The sequence below is a fragment of the Scleropages formosus genome, chromosome 3, assembly GCF_900964775.1.
Source record: "Scleropages formosus chromosome 3, fSclFor1.1, whole genome shotgun sequence".
Taxonomy (NCBI): Eukaryota; Metazoa; Chordata; class Actinopteri; order Osteoglossiformes; family Osteoglossidae; genus Scleropages; species Scleropages formosus.
Genome location: NC_041808.1, coordinates 3,753,366 through 3,764,333, shown reverse-complemented (window position 1 = coordinate 3,764,333; position 10,968 = coordinate 3,753,366). Strand labels below are relative to the sequence as shown.

Below are 10,968 nucleotides of genomic sequence, written 5' to 3'. Positions count from 1 at the left end.
TGTCCTCCCCATGTTTGTAACCTTGTCCTTATTTCGGAACAAATACTACAATTCAACACTCCTACATGAGCGGCATGTACGTGAATATTTCAGTAACTGTTGCGCTGCACAGTTTTGCTTTACTGTAACATTTGAAAAATATACACTACATGAAAATAATTAATAATAATATTTCCTCCAATTTTTTAATAATGATGTGATTTTGTTTTATCTGCGGTTCACTGTGCACTGTAAATTAATAATACATGTTGTACTACAAAGGTGTACTGATTATATAAATATAAAGACGTAAACTGATTCCCCAAGGTGGGTGTGTGTGTGTGTGTATCTCGAAACTTGTAATTGCTACGCGCAGTCGGGGCAACGCTGCGCTTCCAAACAGACTTCCCATTGAGAGAGGGCAGGGGCGTTTTTTGGGGGTTGGGGGGGAGCTCTCTCACCTCGGACCCAGCGTGGAGTGCCGACTTTTGAGCGCAGAGTTTCACTCCGACAGGACAGACAGCGGGGAGCTGAGCGGAGACCGGACGCCTACTTTACGTTTCCGAACCACGTTTTTTACACGTCTGCTTTCCTCCGTCGCGCGGGTGACGGGCAGGATCCAGATGTGAAGAGGCGCGAGGTGCGAATCTGGAGGAGACGGAACGGCGAGTGGAGGTGAGATGCTGGGACGTCCCACGTCTTCAGTCATCATCCACATCATCCGGTCATCACCCAGGGATGATGATCATCAACATCATCAGCTCCGAGGAGAGATCGCTTTTGAGCTACTCAAGTCCAGAGAGATAATAACATAATATTTTGTTATCCACAGTTAAGCGTTTTGATTGATTGTTAGATTTACTTCGAAGAGTCACGTTGTAGCCGCGGTCGCGGAAGAAACCCTGCGGGGGGTCTCACTGCGCTCTTCTTCTTCCGTCGCGCGCTCGGCCGGCGCAGGAGGAGCGCGCGCCGCCGCAGGCTCACCTGTCGCGCAGGTAAATGGTCACGTGGACGGCGGCGGCAGGGCGCTGGCGAGGGAGCGCTGGACATGTCTCTCTGGACCATCCTGCCCGTGAGCCTCCCCGTGCTCACCATCACCGGCATGTGGGTCGTGTGAGTAGCGCCGGAGCCCGTCTCATGTTCGAGCAGTTCATACTATGTGAGTAGTAATAATAATAGTAATAATAATAGTAGTAGTAATACATGCAGTTTAGTTACTGCAAACCACTGTGGATGTGTAAAGAACCATCAAGATCAGCTTCAGATGTTGTCAGAAGGAGTCTTCAAACTTGCAATATATCGTGAAGCAACTTATGCACCGTACAAATGGGGTGAAGATTAATAAATAATGTTAAATAAACTTGACATTATGCACAAAATTGAAGAAAATTGTTGACTTTTGTTTTAGACTGAGGACATGGATTTGTAACTTGAAGGTTGCCGGTTCAAGTCGCGTTCAACTAGCAGATTTTTTTTCTTTCAAACTTTATTTGACTAAAGTTATTTAATTTTACACACTGTTAAAATCTAAACAAATTTAAAAACAACTTAATTTCCTTTGGTTGGCCAACAGAAAACTTACTAAAAATTCTTTACATGAAATACATTTTCACAATAAAATCATATAAAGTCTTTCTCCAAGAATGTGAATTTTGCATGATACCACCACACCAGCAGCACCGATACATCAAGATCAAGGTACTTGATCAAGGTACTGACCCTGAATTACCCCAGTAAGAACAACCTGCTGTGTAAATCGGTCAGATACTGTAATGCTCAGTGGATGAAACTGTCGATTCACCTGGAACTATCACATCATCAGCGAAGAGACTTAGGGTTCTGGTTTTTTCAGGTAATAATAGCTGACATTCCATCACGGAAAAAAATGTTTTTATATTTTAATATTTCGGTTTTTGCGTTCCTGTCTCTGCCGTTATGCGGCCTGGGGCAGCATGGTGGCACAGCAAATAGTGTTGCTGTGTTGCAGGGCCTGGGTGGTGTGAGAGGACATGGGTTCAATCCCAGCTCAGTCTGTGTGGATTTTGCATGTTCTCCCTGTGTCTGTGTGGGTTTCCTCTGGGTGCTCTGGTTTCCTCCCAAAGACATGCTGTTCAGGTTCACCCATAGTGTATGAGTGACAGAGAGAGTGTGTTCCACTGATGTACGGATGAGTGACCCAGTGTAAGTAGTATATCTAACAGTGTAAGTTACCATGGTGAATAAGGTGTGTGGGCTGTTAACACTACATAGAGTTCATTGGAAGTCACTTTGGACAAAAGTGTCTGCTAGATAAATGTAGCTGTAAGTACAGTGCTGTTTATTATTACGGCCATTGTATTGATAGTTGCCTGATTCATTGTTTTACCCACATTAAGTGTTTTTTTTTTTTTTTGTTGTTGTTCTGAAGTAGTTAAGGTGAAGTTCTTTGAAGTGGCACCCATTTGGTTACATTTATGTCCAGGTGATTATGCTGACACTTTTTATAATAATATCAACACTAGTTATGCAGGAGGGATCATCAGAGAGGGCAGCACAGACTGAGCGATGCTGCACTAGTAGCAGGTGGCAAAATGCGTAGAACAGTTGCCTTGCACAGCACCTGGCTTTGAATCTCAGTACTACCTACTGTAGTACCTTGCTTGAGGTACTTGTCCTGAATTGATACAGTAAAAATTACCCAACTATTGAAATAGGTAAATAATTGTAAACAGCTTTTGCAAAAATCGAGCATGGAAAGTTATTTTAGACAAAGCTGTCACATAAAACTATAAGCATCATGCAACGGTTGGAATGAGGCACTAGAGAGACAAGCGAGAAGATCGTTCTTGAACTGCGTTTCACAAGCTGAATGCAGTTGCTGTTGGAACTTCTTTACAGGAAATAGATATAATGCCCTTAGCTGAATCGTATTCTGTAAAATGTAATCAGAGGGAAATTTGCGGACTCCTGGTTTCTGGATACGCTGCAAAGCTTTGTCTTGTCCAACTTTGTCCCACCATGTTTGCCATCTAGAGACTTCGCAGGGCAGGTATTGGCACAACTTCTGGGATGTTCAGAGACGTATTTTGTCCAGAACATTCTGGAGTGTCCTGGAACTCACAGGCGCCGTGGCGACGTGGCGGAATGTCTCCTCGTGTGCACTGCCTGGTGCAGAAACTCTTACTAGGGAGGGTTACTTACAGGAATAACGTGGTCTGCAAATGTGTATTTTAGGAGGCCTCAGCCCCCTTCCTGCTCCAGCACGGATTTAACGGTACCCCCCACCCCCGGCTCCACCACTCTGCCGACGTAATAGTGCTAATTATCCTTTTACATGTAAAAAATGGGCAGATTTTAAAGGCAGGTAGAAAGATGAAAGTGTTTTTTCTAGAACAGGTCCTTCTTTCTGCGATATTGTATTGTTTTCCCCGACTTCAGCATCTGCAATATTACTTTTAGGAGATTTTTTCTTGTTCTTTCTTATGGGATTGAGCCTATGTTAACTTTGTGTTCTCCACATGGAGATGTGTTTGAGCGCAGCCCGTGACACCGTGTGGAATGTTTCTAGCCTGTTCAAACCAAGGTTTTGCAACATCCAGTAAATGAATGGATTCTCTATGGTAAAAATAGCCAGTGCTGTCTTGGCAGCGGGATGCGGTCACCCCGTGTTTGTCAGCACAGCTTCTGAATGTGCCTGAAACAAAGGGCAGCAACTGCGCCTACAGTCAGTGTGCCCCAACGACATAACGATTTTTCTGGATTCTCCCCTAAGAATCCCCTCCTTGATGAGTGACCACCTGCTTCACCAAGAGACTGTTAAAAACATGGCAGAACCCACCTGAGAGTGAACTTTTTGTCAACCGTGCATGTACATCCAAGAAGACTGACCTGTTATAACAGAGCTGAGGTGTAGAGGTGAGGTATGCATGAACATGGAGTGAAGAGACATGGAGGTACGGGATGTTGGCGCTGTAGATAAGTAAAGTGGAGAGAGACAGCGAGATGGAGAACCTCCACTTTGTCTTTTTTTTGTCATCTGGCATAGCTGAACTGCTACTCAGGAATTCAAAGCTTGAGGGGCAGGTGTGGGCTGGGGGGGCTTTGAGGAGAAAAAAAAGTAGGTTTGGGTGTGTAGGGGAAGACTGGTGGAAGGGAGAGTGGGTGTCAGGAATGAAAGAAGTGGATAACTAATGTCTAAACCTTCACACGTGCCCCCCTCCTGCTCCCCTCTCCCCCCAACCACTGGAACGCATCCAAGTTTCCCATTGCACACCCTTTTAGAAAGACATCTTTGTACATGAAAAGAGTTTAATTTCTTTCTAATTTCTCTGTGACACAGAAACAGGACCAGCCTGGAAAATGGGTTGATAGGCGGAGCTTATTCAGCAATACCTTTTTGCCCCTCCACCTCCCCAAAAAATGAAAAGCTCAGAACAAGTATTGAAAGGGGTCCAAAACTACACCAGGACTGACAGCCACTGTGCAAACATGTGTTGTCCAGCTGATTCCAAAAAACAGGTTTCTTACTGCCAACAGGATGTTTTAATGTTGTGATTTCTCACTGCTGGGCTGAGTATATCATCAAAGTTCTTCTGGGAGGTCTGATAGGCATGTGATTAATTTGTGTTTTTTAAAAGATATGCTGAGGAGCATTTTCTTCTTAGACTGCCAAGCCTAGATATTTTGTGATAAATGTCTCTTTTAATTTAAAGAAATAATCTGTGCCAACACAGTATTTGATACATTTTGCAACACATGCATGCACCCAGGTTGGGTCCATGTGTTCAACCAAGTACCCAAAGTGTCACTCCCACAGGAGTCTAATACAGACTGCATAATTCTTGCCATGGAGAAAAAAATTCCACATTTATGTGACATAGTGGTGAGAGGCAAAACACCGGCATATATTAGTCCTGTCCCTTCAAGCAAAGATGGTTAATAGTTTGAAGACGCTGTGGAATAAGTTCTGCCTTGTCCTGGAGAAGAAGCAAAGAGGTCCTGGCTTTGTTTTTGCTTGATATTCTTAGGAGATCTGACTTTACAAGAGTTTCGCAGTTCTAGCTGCACGTCCCCTCTGTCTTTCACACTCTTTTTCTGTAACGTATACCAATTTTGAGTAAACTGTCCACTGTCTTTTGTGACTGCATTCCGATGTTCCTTCTATGGTCTATACGATTTTTTAGTCCTGCCATTCGGTTCCCGTCAGTGCAGCTGTGCAAACGATTATATAACTATTATTATGACGATTGTGACCTGGCTGTCGACGTTACCCTACCACCTTTTTATAAGACACGAGTTTCCTCCATGCAGTGTGGCCCAGTGGGGAAATTCAGCCTCCAGGCCATCTCACCATCAAAGAACAGATTTATCCAATTGAAAGGATGTCAGATTGCGTGCGCTGGCTATGAAAACAAAAAATAAACAAAGCCAACATGCAACTCAGTGGGTAGCAGAGTCATATCCTCTTGCCCTGTGTGAGACTGGAGAAGCAAAGATTTGTTGCTGCTAGGTGTTCTAGTGATCTGAGAAGAGAGATGTAACAGATCACCATACAATTCAGTGTCTTAAGGTCAAAGACTCATTCGTGGAAAGATAATGTTTGTGTATTTTCACAGTGAACAGATTCACCTAGTTACCCTTCTGGATTATCGCTATCAGAATTTGCAGCACTGGGTGAGGGCTGTGACAGTCATATTTTTCTGATTATTGGTCCTCTTCACTTTTGCGAACTCACTCATATCACTGTCCCATAAAACCCTTGTGTCATGAGGGGGCCACGTGTGACTATATTGGCTGCCTTGTCTGACTTGTTACCAAAACAAAATTAAAATTACAGTTAATTTGATTTTCAGCTGTTGTATTCTGTTTAAATACAAATTGCTTTAACCCAAAAACTTTAAAGTCATACAAAATTTTTGTCAGTGTGTGGCTGAATCCACATTGCAAAATCATCACGTACGAAGGGATGCAATATGTCTAACAAAGAAAAAGGAACAGTGTTGTTAATTTGCACAAGTAACCTGTTATGTTATTTTGATACTATAAAAATAATATTCCAGTGACCCGAACACTGCATACAGTTTATGTTTTTGCCTAGCGTAGCCTCTGAAATACTCTACCTTGTGTACTTTGTACTCCAGTGTTCTGCTCCAGGTCACTGTGTGAGTGGATGCACTTGTGGACATTAGTTTTGATGTGTTTGTCTTGATCAGTGTTTGTTAGTGTGTATGTTTGTGTTTCATGATTATAAGTTTATATTAACATTTCTATCCATGTGTGGGCAAGGAGTGCTCTTCCTGAAATTGTATCATCTGTTGACAAAATGCCTAAGAGACAACTTAGTCATTCATACAGAAGCCTAAGAACACTGACTTGAAGGATAGATTTTTGGTTTTCATTTGTTTTTTTTTTTTTTTTGACAGATGGCGTCTATTAAGTCTTAAGTAGTGGTTGCCGTGGAAATGCAAAACAAAAGATTGGAATAGGAGTTTATTCATTCAGAATAGGGCTTAAACAATCACCAAAATCGTCAGATTTATCTACTGACCAGAAAGGCCTACTAAACGTGATATAACATACACGTGTTGCTCCAGCCTAGTCTGGCAAGAGAAGAAACTGGGTCTACTGGCAATTGCCCTTTAGGGCATCGACCCTTGTGGGATGGAGTCACAGTGATCAGTTATCCATGAGCCCTTCTTATCCGTGTGAGTCAGTATTCCAGCCCGTTTTCCAGGGTTATGTCAATCAGTGAATCCTGTGGAGGGAATCAATAGGAAGTTCTCAGTGTTGTTTTTGTCAGCCGTTATCCATCAGCAGAGCTTATGGAATGAGTGTGCATGGGTTAAAATTTAAGCTCTGTGTTTGAACGGACTCTGTGACTCCTTGTTGCCTGAGCGGTCTCATCTGGGGTCACGTCAGGTAGTTATAGAACACAAGTCCCTGTTTCGTTGGACTCCATGACTCATTCCTCAGTAAGGCTATGGAAGGGGGTTCTTCTTTTGCAGTCTCCTACATGTCTAGATTATAGTCCACGTTGCCAGTCGTGTTAGTCCCAAGTAGGAAGCGGCTCTGCTGCGTAGTCCACGTCAGTGACCAGAGTGCATGTGGGCTGCAGCGTTGCACTGACAATTCTGCGTCCACTTGTGACAGATGTTTCCTATGTTTCCCGTTTAAAAGTGCAACTTGCAAGGAGGGATGTGGTGGAGTGCCACGAACCATGACGCGCTAAGTCAATGTGCAGAACCCTTTTTAAATTTCCTGGAAAAAAGCTGTCAGAATGTCCTGATCTAACATCTCAGATTGTCCCTCTGTTGTGATAGAGCTGCATAAAAATAGAAAAATGTAAAAGCAGATATACTGCTAGCAACGTGACTTAGACTTTGGCAAGTGATCAGTGGTACACTGCTAAGGAGGAGGTGTTTATATCCCTCTTCGCTTTTCCAAAACAGGGAAAACAATTATTACGTTTAACCATACATAACGCTGTTGTCACAACTGTCGTGTAACAACAATCTTCCTCTGCCCATGTTCACCTTTCCATTCAGTCATAAAAACACCAAATTGAGGACAGCAAGTGGTGTAGTGGTTAAATAGCTGGATTTTATGGTGGAAAAAGTGAGCTTTACCAACCAAGGAGAAAGCTTTTGCCATTCTTCTTTATGCAGTACTCAACCACAGCTCAACCGAACAGCACAAAATCAGAATGAAGTGTCTCCAGCTTTCCTTCCCAGTTCATCCTGATGCGTCTCTAAGATTTGTGTCTCTTCTGTCATTCCAGATATGCCATGGCACTGTACAACCAGCACGTCTGCCCTGTGGACAACTGGTATGGTCTTCATTGAGTCATCCATACATCCACCTCACATCCTCCATACGTGATGAACCTGTTTTCAGGACAAAGAACTTTGTTTTGTGCTAAACTTAGTGGGCCAGTGTAAGAAGATGTCTTATCTCTCTGCAGTGACTTGTATGACATATTAATGTTGAATAACATTGTTCACGGGTGACTCATTTAATGTGGCGTGAGACCCTTGCAAGATGGGACGTTTTTGGGAATGGGAAACTTGTTTCAGATTGCGTTTTCCTGTGATTAAGTCAGCTGAAATGGGGAGTTCATCCCCTAAATATTCTGATTGATATCAGAAATAATAACACTGTATTTCTCAGGAAAGAGTCTCTAGACTGAGTGGTTCATCTTCAGAGCATATGTGTGTGTTCACCAGTCCATGTGCAATCATGATGGCACCATCAGGAGAATTTGTGCGAGGATTTGCCCCGCAGCTTCATGGGAGAAATTATCCTGTGCCTTCTAGTTCAACTGAATTCAAAACAAATGTTTAAATAGCACTTCCCTTTCTACAGGAGGAGGAAGCTCCCTCCTAGCCATACACCCTGCTCCGCTCTCTTTATTTGGCCAAGAACCTTTTGTTAACCGTGTTCCCTGCAGAATGATCCCAGCCTGAGAGAGAGTGACATTTAGGAATTGAGAGAAAGTAAAAATGAGAGGACTTTGGGGAAGAGAGATCTCTAAAGGGAAAAGGAGGAAACTGAAAATTTTGACTGCAAAGAAGGAGAGAAAGGCAGAGAGGTTGAGAGGAAGAAAACAAGGCGTTTGGGGAAACGGAGGATTGAAATTCCTCGGCTTGAGGGAGACGGGCTTCAGTGGTATGTGCAGTGTAAACATGGATTAAAAACTTCCCGAGGCAAGGCTGAGTCTGAGGTCAGCATGTGCCTTTTGCATGCTCTTAAGGCAAGATGCAGACCCTGTGTGATTCCATGCCATGGTACCCGTGGTACCAAGGCAACCCCCGTAATGCCTTGCGACCAGCGTGACCAACGTTGAACACGAAGCAGGTCGCATAAATGTGTTCTCCACAGGGGGTTTCAGCTCAAACCTAGAAACCATGCGGCTCTGCCAAGTGTCCTTTCTTGCGACAGCGTGGTGATGGTACAACACTGCAGGAGAACAGTGGCACTTTGGCTGCCTGAGGAATGAGGGTCAGTGTGACCACAGTCCAACAGCAACCCTAACCTCGTTGGTGACACGGAGTGTGCCAGCACCTGTAGATTATGTGCTCACCTGGCATGACTCCTCCTTGCTCCCCCATCGACACTGCCCTTGCTGAGACCTGTCTCCCACCACCATTTCATGCCAAACGGCGCAAGTCACTGTGTCCTTCTCCGAACAATAAAATTGTGCAAGAAGGTCAAATGTGGACAACTGGCTTCGCAGCCAAATTTTCCTGCAGTCTTGATGTCATCTATCGCGGTGTCCAGCAGGTTACGAGTTTCCATCCAGCATAGATCCTGCGCAAGGTCCCTCCCTGACAGGGAACTGGAGCCAAACTCCCGCTCTTTCTCCCCTGCAGCAAACCTTGGTCCCAGCATGTCATAAATCTCGATCCTTTGCCTGACATAGTATTTGGGCTGTCAAACCATGGGTTGACCTTCTGCGGTGCTTCACAAGGAGCCTGTCGTTGAACCTGCTAATGGCAGGCTGTAATTTAGAAACCAAATGCTTTTTGTTTCTTCACAGTCAGTAGGAACATGTCCGTTCATACCGGCGCTTCCAACACACTCGGACTTTATTTGAAGTGGAATGTTAATTGTGCGTGATCTGATGAATGCTGTGGCATATGGAATAAACTGTCTATCAGCACTGACTTCACTAAGGTGTGCGTATGCATTCACAGGGTGTATAACCTGTCCTGCAAAGAGGACCTGTCTCTTCAGAGTGGCCCGGTGTTGTGCTGCACACTGGAAAATGTACCTCTCATCAGGTCAGTGGCAACCCGCTTGATGTACCGTGGTGTGACACCTCACTGATCCTGCCGCATAGACACCCCACTGGGGCAACAGGTAGTAGTAAACATGGGTTTGAACCCCTGTTCTGGTTGTAGTACATTTGATGAAGATAATAACTGTGAACTGATACGGCAAAGTAGCAGTAGCTTACTCCGCAAGTCTAACGCTGTAAGTTATTTTGGAGAAAACCGACAGCTAAATAGAGGTTATTTTTCATCCGTCCATCCACTGTAAACAACTGCTTGTCCCGAGCGGGGTCGCGGCAAGCCGGAGCCTTACCCGGCAATACAGGGCGCGAGGCCAAAGGGGGAGGGGACACATCCGGGATGAAACGCCGGGCTTTCGCAAGGCACCCCAAGCACGGCTCGAACCCCAGACCCAAAGGTTATTATTAGTAGTAGTATTATTATTATCATCATCCCTGTAAAGATTTCTCTCGGTGCATTTCAGCAGCTGGGCTGAGAGACACGGGCTTACAAAAGCGGTAGTCAAATCACCTCTTCCTGACGGCAAAAATAAGAACGGTGCATCGTTAGAAAAGAACTTGGCAAAAATGTCAAAAATAGACGGTTTTTGAGAAAACAGATCATAGATGAGTGCGCACGATTTCGTGTTTCTGGGTTTTTTCGGTTAAGTACCGTACTTCATGGCTATCTAGTGCTTGTTTGCTGTGAAAGAAGGTGAAAAGTGTGCTGTCTCGGAGGTGAGGGCAGGCGGTCGGCCAGGACCATCACGGAAACCTTCGTTGCGCAATGGTGAGATTGGCACCCGTAGACAGCCAGTGAAAAGGGCCCCGTTTCACATGGCCTGAGTGCAGCCATCCAATAGGAGCGTGGCCCGCTGGCTCGGTGGCAGATGGCGGAGGGGGAGTTCGGGGGTGGATAGTGCTCCTGTGAGGTGAATGGATTCCAGTCAGAGAGGGAGAAGGAGCCCCTGAAAGGATAGCGGAGGGGGCTGGCGCATATTTACATCATTTTAACTGTTTCACCACCATGACACAGACACACGTGTCCTGTTAACCCACTGCTGTCTCTGCGCTTGTTTCTACTTGTGATGCTCACCTGTAAATTCCTATTACACTTTTTAATATCCTTCTTACCCTGATGAGGACTTCACCTTCTTATTCTGTCTGTGATTGTCTGAAAAGAGTAACTTCAATGTACAGCCTTCACCCTCCTTGCTTAGGTAATTTGTTTCTTAAAAATC

The 10,968-nt window shown here is 44.6% G+C and overlaps 1 protein-coding gene across 2 annotated transcripts in view; it reads left to right on the top strand.

Annotated features, from left to right (window-relative positions):
- Window positions 1-370: 370 nt before the first annotated feature.
- The window catches only part of LOC108924843 (transmembrane protein 150A-like), a 30,487-nt gene continuing 19,889 nt past the window's right edge, over window positions 371-10,968 (top strand). The window contains exons 1-4 of one of the 2 annotated variants that reach the window (XM_018736452.2): window positions 371-654; window positions 937-1,092; window positions 7,736-7,783; window positions 9,651-9,737. In XM_018736452.2, the coding sequence (XP_018591968.1) occupies window positions 1,028-1,092; window positions 7,736-7,783; window positions 9,651-9,737 (200 nt within the window). In that variant the 5' untranslated portion in view covers window positions 371-654; window positions 937-1,027. The remainder of the gene's footprint in view (window positions 655-936; window positions 1,093-7,735; window positions 7,784-9,650; window positions 9,738-10,968) is intronic. The other variant, XM_018736453.2, reaches the window with a different exon arrangement.